Below are 22,114 nucleotides of genomic sequence, written 5' to 3'. Positions count from 1 at the left end.
TTTGCAGGTGTAGCTATGTGTTAAATAAAAAAAACAACCAAAAAAAAACAGTAGGCTTATTTGTGCTCATGCTTGGCTACAGGCGGTCCAGCACTAGGACCCCCCCGGGCGCGTGTCAGCTGACGAGGCAGCCGGTTATATGCGACGCGACGCTGTATGGCTCGCAGCTTTTTCAGCTTGTTGCGAAATTGGATGTGCCTGCCGTAAAAGGCCCATGTCTGAAAACCCAGACGGACGGTCACATTTGAACAGCAGGTCAGCTACACTCGAGTGCGTCGGTCCAAACAGGTAAAAGCCTTTCGCTGTACCTAAAATCAGCCTCTGCGTCTGGCTAATGTAACGTTTACGGTTTTTCTCGCTTCTCGGAGGTACGCGCTAGTGAGTCGTTTGATGGCAGAGCCCCTGTGTTAGCTGATATGTTATTCTTTTATCCGCAACAGCAGCAGAGCAAGATGGAGTGTGAGTGGAAGCCAGACGAACAAGGACTTCAGCAAATTTTACAGCTCCTGAAAGAGTCTCAGTCGCCAGATACGTCCACACAGAGATCCGTCCAGCAAGTATCCTTTCCCCAAGCCAGATATGGATGATAACGCACGTTTTGTTACTTCGTGGTGCTTAATACTGTCAGACTCAACAGGGTAGCGATAGCTAATACTAGCCGGGTGGTTACCGTTATAACCAGGTACGCAGGTGCCGACCGGTCGGTGCTTTTTTTTTTTTTTTTTTTTTGTCTAACGAGCTCGACGTGCTACTAGCAAAGCAGGCCGTGCCGTGATTAATGTGTTGGCCATTTAAAACATCAGAGATTGGTGTATTGTCCCAGGTTAATTCAACAGTTCGCTTCTCCACAAGTAAACGTCGCATGTAGGCTTTATCCAGCATTTAATCGCCTCCGTGTGTGCCCTCACCTCGCATTATTCTCTAGCAGAAAACGTTAAATCAACGGCCCATTCCTGCAACACTCTTCTACATCCAAGACCTAATCTTCAAATAACACTGGGCAAAGTTTTAAGTGTAGCTTCTAGTCTGGATTAATGGATGTAGTTTTACATGCGAAATGTCAGAAATGAGATGTTTTCAAAGAAAACACACGATTGTTGAAATAATATCATATGTTTTAATAATGACGTCATGATAATAGTATTAATGGGGTCAGAAAAGGTATCCATATATATCCAATTACTGACTGCATATTGGCATAAATCTTTTTAAACTATAAACATAACGATTTGCTAAAACAAATGCCATGGTTTTACACTAAAATGTACACACTAAGCTTATATGCAAAGACCATAATATACAAGTATGGAATTACTGACTATGATAAGTGTTTTCAGCATCTACAATTCTAGAGAGAGAGAGAGAGAGAGAGAGAGGACAATAACAACTAGACAAAGGATCTGTACCTAGCTCTGAAATATTCTGCCAAATTAAAAGAACAGATTACAATTGAACTCTGAATAAAATATATTCTCTGAGTCTCTGACAAAGCTATCTTGGTGAGCCTTAAACCATCACACCATCACACTTGCTCCATATAACTTTACGTCAGGATTTGCGCCACGTTCAGACATGATCACTTGGCAAACATTAGACCTAGACATGACATAAAATACAGTCGGAGTGCCAAATACGGGGGGGGGGGGGGCTGGCTGAAAGGTATGTTGTTTAGTAGTTATAGCCGTGTAACATGGAAATTGCACTATAAATCTGTCATGCAGCTTGTGCACTGATATTGTCAGATGCAAATCTGCTATGGTGTTTCGTACAAGTCACCACATACTTTTGCATTAGAGAACAATTACTACTCACTGCTCCAAGCTGCTGGCCCTTATGTTTTTTCTTTTAATCGGGTTGCATGCCCATCCTAAATGATTTGCTTATGTAATCCTTCATATGCACTGCATCATTAGCTCGTAGACGAGCCGCTGTTATAGCCTAAATGTGCCATCTGCCTGGGTGGGTACAGTATTCAGCAAAGTCGGATGACGTATTTATGACCCCTCTAAACATACATCCACTCCTCAGACACACCCACGCCTTTATATTGTTACATTACACCACCACTAGACCACATAAACACCTGCTCTTTTTACATTTCTTCAGCTGAAAAATCAATTTTTGACATTATTACTATGTTACAGCTTGTGGTGGAAATGGGCTCACAACCTGTTAACATGCTATATGTACAGTTATCACCTTGTCTTCCTCAACCACTTTCCCCAGAGACTTGAGCAGCTGAACCAGTATCCAGACTTTAACAACTATTTAATATTTGTTTTGACAAAGTTAAAATCAGAAGGTAAGCTCTCTGTCTCTCAGCATGTCGTATCTGTACCGTGTTCCTTGATCATCTGATGGTACAGGACAGTGTGAACGTCAGACATTCCTTTTTTTTTGTGTAACTGCTCAGTGACAGGTCTGTTCTAGCCATGACTCGGCTGACCTGATGGCATCTTTGCTACAGATGATGTGGCGCTCAGAATATGGGTCACTCTAATTTTAAACCTAATTCCTGGCACCACTCAACTCTTGGCTTGACTATCTGCACACTAGATGACCCAAATGTTAAGTGGTGTTAAGACATTTTAGGATGCTGTTGGACTATTGCTTATAGTTCAAATGCCTTAAGCCACAAATATTCAGAAAGAAAAAGATAAATAATTCTAAAAGTGTAGCCATAAATTTGTAATGAAATATATATATTGGCAGCAATTCATACAAATACCACTTGCACCTATTCATCATTTGCTAGTTAGTACCTTTGTGTGTTGTTTTTTTTTTTTCCCAAGGTCTAGTTTACCCTTTTGCATTTTTCACACAATTAAAACAGGCTTTAGTTTATGTTCTGCTGCTTGTGCAAATTGTGCTGGGTTTAATGAAAAGGAATGTGAAGGCAGTAAAATCCTGTGAACGATTAATGACTGAGTCATCAACCTTCACAACACTGTAACCTTTGCTGCGACTCCACCAATGTATTTGTGCTCAGCAGAAAATGTTATTTAACAGTTCATTGATTTGTCTTTTCCCCACCCTCCAAGATGAACCAACGCGGTCCCTGAGTGGGCTGATACTGAAGAACAATGTGAAAGCCCACTATCAGAACTTCCCTAATGGTGTGTCTGATTTCATCAAGAGCGAGTGCCTCCAAAACATTGGAGACTCTTCTCCCCTTATCCGGGCAACCGTGGGTAAGTAAGTTGAATCCTTTGGGTCTACTGAATGTGAAATGCTTGCTATAAGATGCTGGAGGAAATGATCACTCATCATAAAATTGGGAGCTGCTACACCTTGCTTGTTCGTATCTTCTAAAGAAAAATATCCACCGTAGTACTGCAGTGTAGGACTGTTAAAAGTATTTTTTTGGTATTTACCTTTTATTATGTGTCCTGTGTAGTTCCTTGTTTGTGTAGATTTGTTTATTTCCAGATACAACATACTGTGCCATTGGACTCATACCTAAATACAAAAGCTTCTCATCAGTTATTTGCGTAATGTCAAAATTTGTCAGTATTTATAATAGATTACATAGCCAAAGCAGGTTAAAGGCAAGTGAGGATACCACTAAAAGAAATTAGAGTTCATAAATTTAAAATAACTATCATAAAGATATTTAATTGTTGCCTTAAATATTTTATTTTCCTAACAATGCTAACTGATTACTTAATTGTAAATAAGTGTATCGTTGTGTGGAAAGTATATCTGATTTTTGGATTTATTCGAGACTGTTCATGACACAGCAATGTCTGTGTATTCTTTATACTTCTCTCACACCAGTGTAACTAATAGTATATCCCCCCAATAACAGGTATCCTCATCACCACTATTGCCTCCAAAGGAGAGCTACAAAACTGGCCGGAGCTTCTGCCTAAACTCTGCCTGCTGCTGGATTCTGAGGACTACAACACATGTGAGGTGAGGAAATGTTAGAAAAGGTTTCCTCATACAGACATTGGTGCTTGTCTATGGCATACCTTTAAAACCTTTAAAAATCCTTTTCCACTGTAGAACCCTTTATATTACAAAATGTATACTTGCTAAGTTTATGTGTAAATCAAATCAACATGTTTGTAAGGCTAAAATAGCCCCCTAAACAGCTAAATCACCAAACATAAGACCCAAAAGTGAAATACAGTGGGACCAGCAAAGCTAGAATCTATATGGCAGTATCTTTTAGGGATTGCCATTTTTGTATCACTGGGAACCGTTGATACTTGGGTTTCTTAAATATCACAGTGGTTCTTCTAAATTCCTCATCTTGACTTATTGTGCACAGTCAGCTCATAAGAAGTTTGAAAAAAATGTGTCTCGGCTCTTTTCCATAGCTCTGTGTGTGTTTGTGTGTGAGTGTGTGTGTGTGTGAGAGTGATGGACAGAGAGGCAGAGATGAACTGTACACACATTTGTGGTCATATGTCACAGCACACTTAAAAGTAAGCCTGTTTAGGCACACAGCGCTGCATGTCTGTTCAATTGTTTATTTATTGTGGAAAGGGAAGAGAGCTGGGTCAGCTATAAAGCATCAACTGGATAGCTTCCTGCTGGCCAGATGAGCTAAAGGCAGACTCACAGCTGGAGCGCCAGCCACAACTACAGATTATTCAACATGGAATCATTTATTCTCTTTCTATCCTTAAACCAGATGACCCCATTCTCTGATTTGGCACACATCACCCAGAATAGCCTTTTAATGTGCGTATTAGCAAAAACAACATAGTGTGTTTCTGTCTTTTGCTGCAAGTTGTTTTTGTCATCTGTAGTCTGTCATTATCCAATTCTTTATATTTTGATGAATATCTTTACTTTGCCTGATTGCTTTACAGTATAATATCATCAATTCTTGAATGCATCCAGCAGAAGCGCTTAATGTCATTAGTTCTTGATGACATAGGCTCTTCTACAGTTACTACATTGAAATGGTAGAAATGCTCCATTGCAGCGACCACTAAAGTTACAATTCAGTAGCTTGTAGAGGATGTTGGATGATTGATCTGTGTAATGGTGCCGCACCCATACTTAGACTCCCATAAACTCCCTGGTTGTTAATATGCTGCCAGCCGCATGTGCCTGTGACATTAGCCACTACAGGGAAGGTGGATACCCTAAATTGGAGAACATGCACAAATTAAGTAGCATGTTAAACTGTCAGGCTAAATTCTGCTGTGTTGAAGGGCATTTGAAATGTATCCTAGCAGGATTACCCATCGCAGCTTGGAGCAGGAATGTCCATATGATTGTCTGAAATTTAAAGAAATGGTGTGATAGAAAAAATGGCTCCCTTGTGGCACCACAGCCTGCCTCTCTTATAAAGCTCATTCAGAAGCTGAGATTTAGGTCAGCTATTTACTGCAGAGGATCCTGAAGTGTGTGTGTGTGTGTGTGTGTGTGTGTGTGTGTGTGTGTGTGTGTGTGTGTGTGTGTGTGTGTGTGTGTGTGTGTGTGTGCGCGTGTGTGCAAGGCTTAACACCGAACAGCGACCAAATGTAGCAACTCCTCATAAGACTCACTATGTTTTTCAAAAGCAGCTTGGAGGGTGCAAAGCTTCTTAGCATCTGATCCTGAAGATAGTTAAATTGGTGCTGGATGAAAAAAGTGTCTTCTAATCTTATGGTTAAAGGTAAATGTATTTAAAAGGCTTTATTATTTTTGGCCACTCATTGTAAAGTTTAAAATTTTCGTCTGGAATGGTTATGCTCAGTGTCATTGAGATAAGGGGGTAAAGTTTTTCTGCAGTGCCATAGCTGTTTCTAGTAAGTGTTTTTTTTAATGCTTTCACAGCCTGACAGAGCCACCAGTGTGGCTATACACTTGTAATGCTGATTTCCCCAGTGATGTTAATGGCAATAATGATACTTAACAATGGATTTAAACATTCACAAGAAGCGGCACTCTATAATACAGAGTTATAGGAGCAAAAAATTGCATTTTTGATCAATTCTTTTTCTAGCAAAAATATATCTGAGTTTCATGAGGTTGTTGATGCTGCCGTTTTTTCTCCATTCTGGTTTGAAACAGAAATTTTGTGTCCACTTTACTTGAGAGACAGTTAGTCCTGCTTCTGTGGATGTGTAGTTATAAAAGTGAACTTGTGTTATTTTCTTACAGTGTCAAACCCAATACAAAGTAATTCATTTGCTTAATTTTGAAAGCATTGCTTCTGCTCGGTCTCGTATGATGACTTTAATTAAAAGATATTTCCAGTTAGCTATCAATTTATGTGCTGTGGGAAAATAACCCTCTCTGTACGGCTTTGTGACGTAATTATATATGTTGGTTATTCTTGTTTAAACGTATTTTATTCAGAAAAACTAAACTGAAAGTCAGGGAACGCCGATGAGCATAAACCAGGATGAATGCCGCCAACTCCACAGCAGACTTTGTTCATGTACCAGATGCATCAAATACATGTGTTCCGTCAGACTAATTGTTGAAAGTGTTGACTGTTTCCATAGAGATCCCTAAATATTTCCACATAATTACTGCCATCAGGACTTTGATATTTATTTTGGGATTATTTTTGTCGGGTGACTACCAGTGTATGGCTTTGGAGCCGTATGCATTTTGTAATCTAAGCAATGAGAGACGTGTTAATACAGTTTGGCCCGTGGCCTTATGTTCAGTCTAAATGTCCTCTGTGTTATGGATTATTAGTATACAGTATCTGTGAAAGATGATCCTCATCACTCTTTTATTGAATTATCCTCACTGAGTGCACAAGAGTCCCCCACTGAGCCGTAATGTCTAGCAATGTTGGGCTGAAAAATAGGGTTGGATACATAGTATAATGGTGGTGTGTTAGCTTTGAGTAATGTGTTATCTCAAGGTGAGGTATTTCATTGTCTTGTGTTTTTTTTTTTTTTAAATGGTTATGAATATGTACAACAAATTACATGCCAAACAACACCAGTTCATCACCCTGGTAGCATCAGGGGTTGCAGCTGTACGAGAAGTCCTGTCTTGTTTGTGCTCAAAAATAAGCAGTTGTAGTTATAGTCCCCTGTGCCTCCACACAGCACCCCTCTCTGCACGCTCTATAAAAAGACATGAGCAGGTGTGTTGGATGCCAAGTGCAATGTTGGTGGATGGCTTTATATAGGAGAGCAGTTTTACTGTTTTGATTAATGGCAGTTGGAAAGTGGTTGCGATGGTGCTGTGCGGGTCAAGTTTGATGCTTCTCCAGAGGGTAAATGATCAGATATGAAACTGCTTCGTCACCTCAGTGCTCATGTGAGTCGTAACATAATTCAAGTTTCCAGAGCAGGAGTCTTAAGGAGCTGTTTAGTTGACTAAATGCATACTTCTCTTCGCCCTGGCTCACTGTCATCAGCATGACATACATTCTCGAGTTTAATGACCTTCCATAGCAGGACCTGAAGAGAGGATTATACTTCAGACACTTCAACATTGCTGGAATGCTTGAAGGCCACTCCATTTCTTTGCCATTTCTGTTGACACACACTCAACCAAACACGTATATTACATTTGACGTCAGTATGAGCAGTCCTGTGTCCTGCTCCTCACATTTTCACATGGTATAAGTAAGAATGGAACCACATTTCAGCATATTATAGTGCTGCCAGAGCCCAAATCCGATGCTGAGTTGTCATTATTCATTAATTTGACAAAACGAAGTAATTATTATAGCATTCTGTTTGATATGAAATACTGGATTTGTTCTTGTATTATTTGGAAATTTAAAGGTTGTCACAACAATTGTTTTCATTATCAATCTTATAATTATTTAAAAAAAAATATCAGATGTATTGTTTTGTCCTACTAACAGTCCAAAACCCAAATATAACAGTATCCAATGATAGAAAAAAGAGAGAAGCAGCAAGAACATGTAATTCTTTTCAGTTTTGCTTAAAACCATTAATTAATTATCAAACTTTTGGCAGATTAATTTTCTGTGAGTTGACTAATGGATTAATAATTGTAGTTCAACTTCCACATAATATCAACCATTTTTCAGCAATTGTTCAGTTAGCCTATTCTGGCATCATTTCTTCATGAGTATTTTAAATCTCATGCCATTTAGCTTTATCAAAAGCTAAATCCGACCGCTGCCAGTGAGCAGTTTATACTTCCTAGGGAAAATGGTTTTCAATCATCTTAATTGCACTTTGTCGTTTCCTGTTTGTGACCTTGACAGTCTCAGCCTCAACCTTCCTCGTCTTATTTCATCCCTTACACTCCACCACATTTTTTTGAGACCATTCTGTATCACTCATCTGAGAGGAATGCCGACATGGGAGCGGTTTCCATGGAAACACAGTTCAGACAGCGTCAGTGCTGTGCTGTTTCTTGTATTTGCTCCTCAGACTGCATTTTTGTGAGAGACACTGGAGTCTGCAGCATATCGTGAGCATGCATACTAACCATCCATCAAGCAGCTAGTATTAAGAAAGAGATGTGTGTGTCTGCGTGCCTGCGTGTGTGTGTGTGTGTGTGTGTGTGTGTGTGTGTGTGTGTGTGTGTGTGTGTTTGGAAGTCTGACCGCTTGCCAACTGTTTGAAGGTTATTAGAGCAGAAGTGGATGAGTAAGCTGAACACATTTTTGAGTACTTGGACTGTACAAAAACTGGAACAAGATCCTCTACGTGACCTATGTATTTCTTCTGTAAATGTGTATATTACATTTATTCACAACAGAACAAATAGATATGAACATATATAGAAAATATGTTACAGTTGTATGGGTAAAATACAGCTGGATAAAGCGGTGCTAAACAAAAAAGGTAAACAGAAAACTGTTTACCTTTTGTGTGTGTATGTGTGTGTGGGGGGGGTCCTGCACGCTATGTCTAGGTAGCTTTATTAGCCTGAATGAAATAAAAATAAAACATATTACATCATTTTAACCTAATTTTTATATACTAAAATGATAACAACAGACTCAGACCCGACCAGCATGCGTGTCCCTCTCACTGCCGCAGTAAATAATGGATTAATCCTGGAAGGCCATTGATGTAGCACTTTTCTCCTTATGAAAGAAACACTGGAGATTGTCCGACCAATGAGAATGTGGTTGGACGAGAGCATATGGACCAACCAGTCTGCCATGCGACCAGGAAACTACAGCCCTACTTTGAATATGTCTGGAAAGCGAGATTCTTATCACCTTCTCTTTTGCTTTTTCCTTTTGCTTTTTCCTCATCCCTCAGGGAGCATTTGGAGCCCTGCAAAAGATCTGCGAAGACTCTGCTGAGATCCTGGACAGTGACATGCTGGATCGTCCTCTCAACATCATGATCCCCAAGTTCTTACAGTTTTTCAAACACAGCAGTCCTAAGATTAGGTATTAAGTTTCCTCTTATACGTACCATTTTTATTAACTATAATGTTAACTGTCAGTCATGCCTATTGAATTTATTGTCATCCAATGGAGTTCAATTCATTTTCATTGAGTAAATTTATGGTCTTGCCTCATGAATTCTGTTCACTATAATCACGTATTCCTGATGTATGATCATCAGTTCATCGTACAAGATTCACTGGATCATATTTTAACTTGTGTAACTAATAAATTATTTAACTAGTGAGTATGTTTTACGCAGATATATTTAATCGCACACGTACAGTATATGCACAAGACAGTCAAAAGATCTAAGTAAATGTATGGCTGAAGTCTCAGTCTGCTGACTTTAGAAAAGAGTTCCTCATAGGAGGAGTGGTGGTTGAGAAGTGGAGACAGAGCAAAGAAAAAAGACAGAAGCTGCATTCATAGCGTGCAGCATGTGAGGCTAAATCGTTGATGTGACTCTTAAGTGGTGGTTATTGTGTTGCAGGTCTCATGCCATCGCCTGCGTCAATCAGTTCATTATCAGCAGGACTCAGGCTCTTATGCTGCACATCGACCCTTTCATTGAGGCAAGTCTGACTGTTGTGCATTGCCATCTTGAATATTTTAACATGGAGACAAACTGCTCCCCCCCTGCTTTAGCAAATAATAGCTACTGAACCAACAGTTTGTCTGTGGTTTACCTCTTAGCTTGTTGCTTTATTCGGCCGCTCAGTGTCTGTTCCAAGCCTGATGCAGATAATAGTTAGCATATTGTGTAGATTCAATTCAATTCAATTTTATTTGTATAGCGCCAAATCATAAGAGGTTCTCTCAGGGCACTTTTCATGTAGAGTGGGTCTAGACCGTACTCTTTATAGTTATATGTACAGAGACCCAACATTCCCCCATGAATCCCTTGTTAAAATTTTGTATAGTTAAATTCCCTTATCAAAAGGTTCAAGTCATAATTTGTTTTTACTGCTGATATTATGCAGTCCTTAACTGTCTCTGGCTATTTTAGTTTTATCATTCTTGCTTGTATTTAATTGTTTTTATCGCTAAATCATATTGTGTTGAAATTCTGTAAACAAATTTGTAACAAAACATCTAGAGCATCAGTTTTGTTGCTTTTAATAGCCACATGTAAATATGTTCCATCCTTAAAATATCAAGCAGTTATGAAGTGGCAAGTGTAAAATAGCAGTACGGCTACAGATACATCAAACAGAACAAACTGCTATAAAAGGTATAGCAAAATATGCACAGTCAAAAACCAAACACTTAATAAAACCCTGGCATAAGATTGGTACCAGTGTATTTATATCACAGGAGAATATACTGGAAATATATAACTGTATTGACTTTGTCCCACCCCATTCATATTTGTTTAGGAAAACAGTTTGTAAATCAAATGTTTTACAATTTTCTTTTTCATTTTTTTCTTTTTCTTGTTTTTGTTCTTTTTTGTTCTTCTTCTTTTTCTTCCTCTTAATAAATATTATTATTGTTGTTATTATTATTATTATTATTATTATTATTATTATTATTATTATTATTATTATTGGTAATAGTGGTTGTAGTAGTAGTAGTTTGACATACACTCAAGACATTTCACACGGGTGTCTTTCTCACCTCCTATAGAACCTTTTTGCACTGGCCACAGATGAGGAACCAGAAGTGAGAAAGAACGTGTGCAGGGCTCTAGTCATGCTGCTGGAAGTTCGCCTGGACCGTCTCCTGCCGCACATGCATAACATCATAGAGGTCGGTGAAGCCTCAGTAAATACTGGTGTCAAGGAGAAGAATGAATATATGTATTCAAAAGATGTCAGATTTTCTGTATTCATTTATAATATTTTTCTTATTGTCAGCAATTCTCATAAAAGACCAAACCCAATAATAATGAATTGATTCTACTAACGTATGTTGTCTGTGCATCCATTGCCTGATAGTTTATTCCTCTCTGCCCTTTAAAAACTATCAAAAGCACTTCGGTGAGACATGCCGTTGCAGTGGGTGACACGTTCTTTAATTACATATGTAACATGAAATTAATTCTTAATTTCATCGCAGTACATGCTACAAAGGACTCAGGACCAAGATGAAAATGTTGCCTTGGAGGCCTGTGAGTTCTGGCTTACTCTGGCGGAGCAGCCGGTGTGTAAGGAAGTGCTGTGTGGACACCTCTCCCAGTAAGAATACAGACACACACCCACACACACAATACACAGACTGACACTCAAATGCTAATATTGAAAGCTGTTGATTCATAGCAACCTTGCAAGTTAGTCACTGAAGACCTTGTCATAGGTTGATATTCCTCTTCCTCACCTCAGGATGGCCGATTGAGAACCCTGGCTGTTGACCTCAGTTGTAACATCTGTCACCACACTGTCACATTAAGCTGTGCCCACAGCAGGAATCGGATGTGAGTCATTGCTTGTGGGCTCTGACCTCTCCTTGCCCTTTGTTCTCATAATTTTTCCTCTGGTTTCTGCTCCAGGCTCACTCCGGTGCTTGTCAACGGGATGAAGTACTCTGAGATTGACATTATCCTGCTCAAGGTCAGTTTATATAGCCTGATATCTGTACCTGTAGGTGAGATGATGAATTGCCCCATGACTCAGCTTGAAATGCAGTTCAATTAAGTGGTGTTTGTGACTGTGTTGTGTACAAATACATGTGAGATTTATACAATTTACCACAAACGTTTGTAGACGTTGGTGTAATTACAAATGTGACCGCTTTGGAAAATCACATTTTATTCAGACTGAACTGTCGTGGTGATTGTAATTGTTTATGTTGTTTTTTTCTCCATACACATATAATGCACTATTGTAGTCCAGCCACCGTTCAGCCATGTTAAAACTATTGTAGTTGCAACATACATCTCTATCATTATGTACATTTGTAACCAGGGCGACATTGAAGAAGATGAGGCCATTCCTGACAACGAGCAAGACATCAGACCACGCTTCCACCGATCGCGCACAGTTGCCCAGCAGCATGAGGGTGATGGGATCGAGGAAGAGGAGGATGAGGATGATGAACTGGATGATGATGATACTATCTCCGATTGGAACCTGCGTGAGTTCGGTGCCTGTGCACATGGAACTGTCTAGATCTCTCTCCAACTTTTGTTTCCTTATTGATTTAAATTGTCCCTTTTCACTGTCTCCCTTTCTCTTTACTGAGAGCTTGGAAACAATGGTGTACTGATTACATGTTTTGTCTTTGTCTGTACTGTACCTGTGATGTCTGTGTGATGTTTGTCTGCACACTTCTGTGCTTGTATGTATGTCTTTCTCCTTTTTACCAAATGATAGGCAAGTGTTCAGCTGCAGCATTGGACGTGTTGGCCAACGTGTTCAGGGATGATCTGTTGCTGCACATTCTGCCCCTACTCAAAGAGCTGCTCTTCCATCCAGAGTGGGTAGTTAAAGAGTCTGGCATCCTTGTGCTGGGGGCTATAGCTGAAGGTAAGAGGACAAAGAAAAAGAAGAAGGAAAAAGTTGGGACAAGACATATGGAGTAAGGTCCCCCTCAGAATATGGAATCAGAGGAAATGGCGGCTGGAGTTGACAATGTTCTTATCCCTGTCCCCAGGCTGTATGCAGGGCATGATCCCATACCTGCCTGAGCTCATTCCCCATCTCGTCCAATGTTTGTCTGACAAGAAGGCCTTGGTGCGTTCAATCACCTGCTGGACACTGAGTCGGTACGCCCACTGGGTTGTCAGCCAGCCCCCTGATATTTACCTGAAGCCCCTAATGACGGAGCTGCTCAAACGTATTCTGGATAGCAACAAGCGTGTGCAGGAGGCTGCTTGCAGGTAAACCCATGTCATTTCACAGCCCATTAGGAACCCTGCGCTGCATCTGGATTGGTGTTACCCACGCATTTGAATTTGTCCTTTTGGGAATTGAGATGCATTCAGATTTCTTAATGTTGTTGAGTGGTTACAGTCGCACATTGCTTGCCGTACATTGTTTTCTTCCCTCTCCCCTGACCAGTGCCTTTGCCACATTGGAGGAAGAGGCTTGTACAGAGCTGGTTCCCTACCTGGCATTCATCCTGGACACACTGGTGTTCGCTTTCAGCAAGTACCAGCACAAAAATCTGCTTATCCTTTATGACGCCATAGGAACCCTAGCAGACTCAGTGGGACACCATCTGAATAAACCGGTAAGCAGAACAGAAATATGGAATCTGTTTCACTTCACTTCACTTCTATGTGAAAGTAAAATTAGCACATACTATTTATTCCTTCTTCCTCATTTTACTGTTACATTACTAGTAGTGGTACGTGTACTTTCAAATGTTATAGTGAAAGACAAAATACGCAGAAAGAAAACAAGCAACAAATCCCCCAAGGCATCCTTGATTTATTTGTTTGAACGTATGGGTGAATGGCACAATGTCCATAATTATCATCTCACTCATTATTTGCATACTGTGTCTGTGAAGACTAATTTAATCTGTGTCATTTATTAGGAGTACATCCAGATGTTGATGCCTCCACTCATCCAGAAATGGAACCAGCTAAAAGATGAAGACAAAGATCTCTTCCCTTTATTAGAGGCGAGTCTCTAATGTGCAGTTACTGCCTGCGTCGGTCCAAGTTCTATAATTAAAACACCGGATGGACGGGTCACTGACTGTATCTTCCCCGTCTGCTTTCCTTAGTGTCTGTCGTCAGTAGCCACTGCCCTGCAGAGTGGCTTCCTTCCGTACTGTGAGCCTGTGTACCAACGCTGTGTCAACCTGGTCCAGAAGACCCTCGCTCAGGCCATGGTGAGACTGCAGGACCCTCACGTGTACACACACACACACTCTACACTTTATTATTATCTTTAGATTTTAAAAAAGTAACATTTGAGCCCCTGGAGCCCTACGTTTTTGATCCTACCTTCTGCACAAACAGGTTAAACCTATTACAACAATATTGATTAGATCAGCTTTAACAATGGATCAAATGACTGGGTTTTGTGAAAGGAATCACTCGTAGTGCTTCCTACGAGTGATTCCTCGTAGCAGGACTACAAATGAATGCTAATGTTGCTCTGTGTCTGCTGAATGTTTGAATAGGTAATTGTTTGCTTACATGTTCAGCATATCAACTTCATAAGGTAAGAATAGGTTGACTTTTACAGCTTGTTGCACTGCCCCCAAGTGGCAAAAAAAATCACTTCATGTAGGTTTAATGTGCAGGTGCATAGGTAAACTTCATTTTGAATAACCACAACAGCTGATGGGAAATGTAGTTTCAGGATAGAGAATGGACTCCATAACTCGAGAACTTTACTTCATAAATTCTATAAAAGATTATAATTTGATTCTCCAGTAGTTAGTCGCATTAATTTAGTTTGAAATCTTACCCTCTTTTCTATCGTCCTACACTCTTCTAGCTTCACCAGTCACAGCCAGACCAGTATGAGGCCCCTGACAAAGATTTCATGATCGTGGCTTTGGATCTTCTTAGTGGACTGGCTGAGGGTTTGGGAGGCACCATTGAGCAGCTAGTTGCTCGTAGCAACATCCTCACCCTTATGTACCAGTGCATGCAGGTGAAAAGCTGTCAAAGTGTACAACATGTTGCTGATGTCATAAACTGATAAAGTCACTTGCATTGTTCACCTTTTGTACTCTCCAACTGTTCAGGACAAAATGCCAGAGGTGCGTCAGAGTTCGTTTGCTCTGCTGGGGGATCTGACCAAGGCTTGCTTCCAGCACGTCAAACCGTGCATTGGTATGTTCTGTGCAGTTGACGAATTAACAGTGTTTGGCAATAAGTTGTTAGTCTGTTGCTAAGTTGATTCACTTTGCTTCTTCCAGCTGATTTTATGCCCATACTGGGTACTAATTTAAACCCAGAGTTAATATCAGTGTGCAACAATGCAACATGGGCAATTGGAGAGATATCTATACAAATGGGTGAGTGCTTCACTTTTAACATTTATATTTTTTTTTATATATAATTTTTTTTTTTTTTTTTCTTTCACCATCACCAAGTCAGTCAACACACTTCTTTCCATCGTTTCTTATTCCTCCTACACCCATAGGGCCTGAAATGCAGCCGTACATTGCCATGGTGCTGCACCAGCTAGTGGAGATCATTAACAGGCCCAATACCCCAAAGACTCTACTGGAGAACACAGGTACCACTCGGTGGCAGTGCTGAGCCAGCCAGCCAGGTCGCCACACACACACAAGCGTGCACACACACACACACATGCATACAAACACACACAAGGAGGTGCTCACAGACTCAGGTCCACTCAGCCAGCATTCACCACACTGACTAGGGTGCCTGTCCTGCCCTTTAATCTCTGTCCAAAAACCCTTCCCAATCTGTGAGCCTTACAGGTTTCGCTGGTTTCACCAAAGTATGTAAAATATTTCATCTACTGATTTGCAACCTGACAGAGTGGCCTGCAAATGGAGATAAAAGAAAATGGAAAATCTGGGCAAGCCCTGTTGTGAAATTTTTGACAATCTTGAATCGAGCGAGGCATGTAAGTGCCCAGTCTTGAAATTAACTGTTATGGACTGACTGTGCACCATCAGGTGAGGTAGAATAGTGTAACAACGAAATGCAAAGCGCAGGCAGTGTGCGAGATAGGTGAATTCACAGGCTCACATAGTTAACTGTTACCACAAGACTTCAGACACATTTACTCAACACTTAAACAATAACTACCCATGAATGATTGAGAGAACACTTAAAATGACCAAATTTAGGGCACCTAGCCTAGAGAATTCTTTAAAAAAGGTTACACTCGGCTCTTGTTTTTATTAGTTGAATCTGAAATTATAATGTGATGAGTCAGAGACCATGTTGTCAAAACGATGCATGCAAGGGTGAAGTGTAACCTATCAAATAAAAGAAAAACTAGGGATTCTGTAGACGTGTTCCTGTTTGTTTGCTGTCAGTTTATTTGTTGCTTTTATTTACTGTTCTTTAAATGTGGATGCATATCTGCCAATAGATGTTAAATGTTGTTAAGAATGGCCAATGTTTGATGCAGGATACATGATAATCCTAACAATTGTGTCACGCCGATCTAATTTAATAAGAATTTGTTAATGTTTGCATCCAAAAAGTGAATGTTTTCACCAATTACATTTTTTCAATTTAAAAATTGAAAACACAACAGTGAACCAAAAGGATACAAATTAACGGACAAAATCAGATGTTTCGGACATGTGTAAATCTTCTGTCTGTTTTACAGATTTCTAAGAGAACGAGTTTATCAGTGGAATTTGATTTAAAATAGACAGCCATGTAATACCACAGTTAAATGTGGGTGTGGCAGTAAATTCTAGGAGAGTGCATGGCAGCACTTTTCATTTGGTCTCTGATCAGCTGATCCTGCACTGAACTTTACTCTAATGAGCATACCATCTGCTTTCTGCATGTGTCATTGGACTGTTCATAAATGCCTGTTTGTTAATGAGAATGTTGCATAGTTTTGTGTCTCTTAAACTTAGGTCCTCCCTCCTCTCTGCCTCATAAGAACCTGCTGTGCTGGATACTAGTCTCCCTCCATGTAGTTGGCTTGGAGTAATCTGTCATTTCTTTTCAAAAGAACAAAAAAAAAAAAAAAAAAAAACATTTCTGTTTCTTATGAAAATTAACATATGTGAGTTTAAGGGAGAAATCTCTGAAAACCCAAGTGAACTGCTGTTGTTCAGGCCAGTCACATACACATGCTGCACCTTAGCTAGCCTGTGTCTTAATATTGAGACCTACATTTTAATTCAAGCTAATGAATTTGAATCAGTTCCATGCTACATTTGAATAGCTGTTTGAGCCATATGATTCCTGAAAGCAGATGCCATTGTTTGCCTTTTTCTATGAATGTCCTGTCAAAGTTGTCAATGTGTTCTCCCTTAAACGTGTTGTATGTTTTTTTTAGAGTGTCATATTTTACATTCCTCCCCATGACTGAAGGGGCAGTAATAATCAACACTAGTGAAATCTTCTGTTTATTATCATACACAGATTCTGTTGATTTATGTCTCTGAGTTGTTTGTTTTTTCTTTATTTTTCTCCTCCCCTCCTCATTGCTCATGTCTTGGTTGGCGTTTGGTGGTGTGTAACCGTGATTGCGTTACCTTAGCAATAACAATTGGTCGTCTTGGTTACGTTTGTCCTCAAGAGGTGGCACCCATGCTACAGCAGTTTATAAGACCCTGGTGTGTATTATTCAATCTTTTATTTAATTCATCTTCTCTCTGCTTTCTTCCTGTCTTCTCATCTGTCTCCTCCTGCTCCCTTTTCTCCCCTGTTGCTCTTTTCCTCTCCTCACTTCTCACTTTCCTTCTCAAAAGAAGTCTTTTCAGTTGTTTTTTTGTTTGTTTTTTTTCTTATCAGTTTGTAATCATTGCCAACCATGTGACTAACCCTGTCCTCTTTTAGGTCCTACTTGTGATTTGTTTTTGCCTCAGTAGCACCTTCATGTATTATACATTAATTTGTTTAATTTCTAGTTTTTTGTCATTGTTAACTGTCGCTAACAACCTAAAAGATGCATGGGATCAGATTTGTCACATGCCTGCTGGTTCAACACCAGAGAAAGGATGCAGTCTTTGCTGCAAAGAAACATTCCTAATTCCCTTTCTCATTGAGTAGTCACCCAGCTGCATGTGCCTGTCCCAAAATGACCTCAAACCTTCTCTAGTCAATCTTTCAAAAAGTAATGTTACTTTCAAGGTGCTATAGATGAGGTTTTGCTGAACACACTGCTCAGACAAAAGTGAAGTTATAAGAGCTCAGGGTAGTTGTGTTTAAACAGTAAAAAAATGTTTGTTTCAATTTTAATCTGTTTTGTGTGCATGCTTGACTTGTTATCTGAGGTGATGATAGACACTGTTTTTTCCTCACATGGATGTATACATAGAGTGTAATATGTATTTACTGATAAGGAAGAAAAGTATTGATGCTGATAAGAAAACACCTGAACATTACATTTGTATAAGGATGGAAATATGGTGTATTTGTTTATTTCTCACAAATATAATGTTAGTGTTTTGATTCATATATAAGTATTAGCTTTAGTCCTTCATAGTGCCAGTTGTGAGTAGATTTATACAAGTTTCTAAAATTCTTAATTTCTCATGTTAAATTTGGCCGTCCCTGTTGTCAGGTGCACCTCTCTACGAAATATAAGAGACAATGAGGAGAAAGACTCTGCGTTCAGAGGAATTTGCACTATGATCAGTGTAAATCCGGGAGGTGTAGTGCAGGTGAGATCCAGCAGTAAGATGGCAGCGTGGTCATTATGTTGCTAGTGGCTGTGGAAGTTGAAATGTTGCCTCACCTCTCTTCTCTGGAACAGGATTTTATATTCTTCTGTGACGCAGTGGCCTCCTGGGTAAATCCAAAGGATGATCTCAGAGACATGTTCTACAAGGTAAAAGCTGAAAACGACCGCGTTTAGTCACAAATTACTAAATTTTGTTGGGATTAAATTACAATTCAAATGACTGCTGAAAATGTACTCGTCTCATTTTTAAAAAATGAGATGAAATGAGGCAACGCCTCATTTAGGATGCAAAGCACTTCACGGTTCGAGAAGACAATTCACTCGTGCCAGTAATTATTTGTTTTTTCATTCACCTAGTCACCCTATCTGCTCCCCAGTGGCCAAGTGGAGGACTGGCAGTGTCCACAGTTGACATTCTCATAATAACCCTGTCATGCACATGATCTATTTTGAAAGGCAGCCCTCCGTTATAACTTGGTATGAACTTCTCCTGGTGTTCAATTTCAGATCCTTCACGGGTTTAAGAACCAGGTGGGAGAGGACAACTGGAGGCGATTCTCAGATCAGTTCCCCATGCCACTGAAGGAACGGCTGGCAACCTTTTACGGGGTGTAACTGTTTCCACAGCAGTGTGCCTCATCACTGGGGTCAGTTTCCTCTTTGATATAATTTGATTTTGTCGAAAATCAACTGAAAAATGTGCTGATTTCATTGTTCAATATAAAAGAGTCGTTGCTGTAGGATTGTGCTGCATTCTAACGATGCCTGTCTTTCTCTGCACAGGTCATTCACTATGGGAGACAAAATAGGGAACCTCTTTTACCCAGGGAACATGTTACCCTTTACTGGGGGGAAGGGTCTGCCTGCTGGGGGGAGGGAAGGGGTGTGGACCCCTCCCTGACCTGGTGGACGGGGTGGGAGGGAGGTGGTAGCTGCAGTGCTCAGAGCCCCAATGCACAGGCAAAGGGGGAAAGGGACTGGCAGAACAACCTTATTATGGGAGGAAAATTCATGTAATCACATCCCAGTCAGAAATAATGAAATTTACAACGTTTTCTTTCTCTCCATTTATTCCCCAAACATTCTGTTTTCTGTCAACCAAACTACTGAAAAGAAATGTAAGCAAATATGGAGAAAACTTTGCAAAACTCTGTTAAAGCATTTGCTCTTTAATTTTGTTTAGATGAGGAGTTTTCACATATGGAAAGGTTAGTGCAGAAAATGGTCTTCAGAGCAGATACACATTTATAATCATTACAGGCAGGTAAATGTCATGTGGCAGTTTAATGAAACTGAATTCTACCAGTGGAACTGAAGACTGTTCTCAATAAATGGAGCGAAGTTGAAGGCTCATTAAGAGATAATTTTCTCTAAATACAAGGATGGTTTAAAGCTAAGGAATAACAGGTCATGATAAGAATGCATCATATCGGATCGATCTCTGGAGAAGATCATTTTTGTAATGCCGCATATCACGAAGAATAAGTTATCACCTATATAGTTTCCGATAATTTCAGTGTTCATATTCTTTAGCAGGGCAATTATGTCACTGGAGAGCACAAGATTTTCTTTTAAGAGCAGCTTTTCTGGGAATAGGTAGCATGCTTGTATCATTGTGAAAAGCTGTAGAATATTAGTGATGTGTGTTGCATTTGACAGCTGTCATTGCCCTGTGATAAGGTTCTTCTTTGACCTTCTACTTTATCTATTTACAGTACTTTTGTTTTGTTTCCTCTACCAGAGAATTACAGCAATCCGCTGTAATGTAGCATGACTGGGTTTACACACCGAAATTAGGAAATGTGTACAATCTTGGCTGTGACGTAACGTTGGAGTGAATCTCTCAGTTTGGTCTTGTGGTGTGAATGTGACATGGACATTCATCAGCAAGCATATCAAAGCTTTAGATGCTTACAATCCTTTATATTGTCTGAGCCTCGTGAAAGAAAAATTAAGGAGAAGCTCACAGGTGAACATCCTGTGAGTCAGTCATTATCTTTGTTTCTTGGACTTAAACCGCAATGACACAAATCCTATCTTAGTGATTTTAGTGACTTTGGCTGTCAGAACCATACAGTCCATCGAATCAGTGTTGAATATGTTTATTTCTCAATGTACTGATTTTTTTGTTATTGGTTGTTTGGCTTCTTCTTGTGCTAAAAGCATGATGTTGAGGATGACTGTAATGTTCTGGGTGGTTGTGTTTTGTGGGGTACTTGGACGCTTTCATTTCTTGCATGTTGGTGGCCCCTCACACCCCAACATATAGTGGGAAGGGGATTATGAGAGCTTCAATTAAAAGTTTAAAAAGTACATAGTAACCACTTAGATATTCCAACACTGGGACAGGTATAATGTTGCATAAAATCTTGCTGGAGTGTTCTCCCTAAACTTTTACCCCATAGCTGGATGTATAGTTTTTAAACACTGTGAAACTACAACGTTGTTGTCTCTGGTTGTTTTTGCGCTATTATATTTTATAAAGTGTGGAAGTGTTTAAGTTACAGATAGGCTGAATGTATTCCATGATGGGTTTGAGAGGTAGGAAGATTTTTTTTTTTTTTAAATGCCCAGCCAGTCATTTTCCCTCTGCTGGCCAGAGTAATAACTGCAGTATATAACCTTTTGCGATGCACATGACCCGCACTTAAAATTTAAATTGCAAGTGCTTGAAATTAATGATGTAGCCAGACCCTTCACAATATGACCCTAGTGTTAACGCAGATCATCAATAAAGTATTGCTGCTAAAAATTTATTTATCTAATGCAATAAGTATCTTGATGCAATTGGGTTATTGGACTGTAAAAGTAGTTTAGTTTCTCAGAAAAACTTTCACAATGTGAAATATATAACTGGTCTCTTAAATTTAATATTAATTAGGTAAACAGTGGTAAAAACAGGATATAATGCATCATGGAATACAGAGGCAAATACTTATATGTGCCACATTATTTTGTGTTTTGAAGTGATTTTTGTCTGTCACATTCCAGCTGTTTGGCATGCAAAAAAAATTTGGAGTAATCACGGCTTGATGAGGTGTGTGTCCACAGTCCTGTTGTTCTTTCATTGAAAGAGTGTAGGTCTATGAAACACAAAACAATCCCCACCACTGCTGTGCTGTATTTCTGACTTGACTGCTGCTATACATTGTAGTTGTTTCACTACTTGAATATGTGTTTTCTATGTGTTAACCTCAGGTTGTCTGTGTTCAATGTTACTTGTTTTTATCGTTTCCCCAATGTGTATGCCTTTTATCCATCTCCTCCACAACTAAAGATTGGTAAAACTCTTACCCTTTGTATTAAAAATGGATAACCGTGGGTGTTAATTGACATTAGTGTTGTATTTGTGCACCACAGCTAGCTGTCAAATGTGATTACAATTGCAACGCAGGGGGGAAGAATAATTTGGAAATGGTAACTTGCACATACTTCATGTACTTTTTGTCAAAAGTGATTGTTATCAGACTATGATAAACATTTAGTGTAATGTGTACACAATGCCTTGAGAGCAAATACTTTGAGGTTTTGTTGGAGTTTTGGAATAGATATACAGTATACT

The 22,114-nt window shown here is 39.6% G+C and overlaps 1 protein-coding gene across 2 annotated transcripts; it reads left to right on the top strand.

Annotated features, from left to right (window-relative positions):
• Positions 1-174: 174 nt before the first annotated feature.
• On the top strand, positions 175-21,110 carry tnpo1 (transportin 1). Of its 2 annotated transcripts, none has more exons than XM_040157224.1 (25): positions 175-288; positions 444-557; positions 2,227-2,302; positions 3,042-3,191; positions 3,809-3,915; positions 9,165-9,298; positions 9,789-9,870; positions 10,925-11,047; positions 11,357-11,475; positions 11,787-11,847; positions 12,202-12,370; positions 12,610-12,762; positions 12,890-13,115; positions 13,297-13,468; positions 13,778-13,864; positions 13,970-14,077; positions 14,692-14,850; positions 14,945-15,032; positions 15,119-15,217; positions 15,346-15,441; positions 17,407-17,482; positions 18,433-18,532; positions 18,625-18,699; positions 19,060-19,199; positions 19,336-21,110. In XM_040157224.1, exons 2-24 carry the CDS (start codon positions 453-455, stop codon positions 19,165-19,167), a joined length of 2,673 nt encoding a protein of 890 aa, XP_040013158.1. In that variant the 5' UTR covers positions 175-288; positions 444-452; the 3' UTR covers positions 19,168-19,199; positions 19,336-21,110. The 2 variants fall into 2 exon arrangements, with proteins under 2 accessions (XP_040013158.1, XP_040013157.1); XM_040157223.1 differs by having other exon boundaries at positions 441-557.
• Positions 21,111-22,114: the final 1,004 nt, after the last annotated feature.

This window comes from Xiphias gladius, chromosome 20 (genome assembly GCF_016859285.1).
Source record: "Xiphias gladius isolate SHS-SW01 ecotype Sanya breed wild chromosome 20, ASM1685928v1, whole genome shotgun sequence".
NCBI lineage: Eukaryota > Metazoa > Chordata > Actinopteri > Istiophoriformes > Xiphiidae > Xiphias > Xiphias gladius.
This window is presented reverse-complemented; position numbering and strand designations above follow the sequence as displayed.

What these genes read in the sequence shown, in the direction of transcription:
- tnpo1 (XM_040157224.1), top strand. Translation starts at nt 453, where the DNA reads ATGGAGTGTGAGTGGAAGCCAGACGAACAAGGACTTCAGCAAATTTTA. An exon ending in GACACCATCTGAATAAACCG is followed by an intron (nt 13,469 to 13,777) that starts GTAAGCAGAACA and finishes GTCATTTATTAG; the next exon opens with GAGTACATCCAGATGTTGAT. An exon ending in ATCTCTTCCCTTTATTAGAG is followed by an intron (nt 13,865 to 13,969) that starts GCGAGTCTCTAA and finishes TGCTTTCCTTAG; the next exon opens with TGTCTGTCGTCAGTAGCCAC.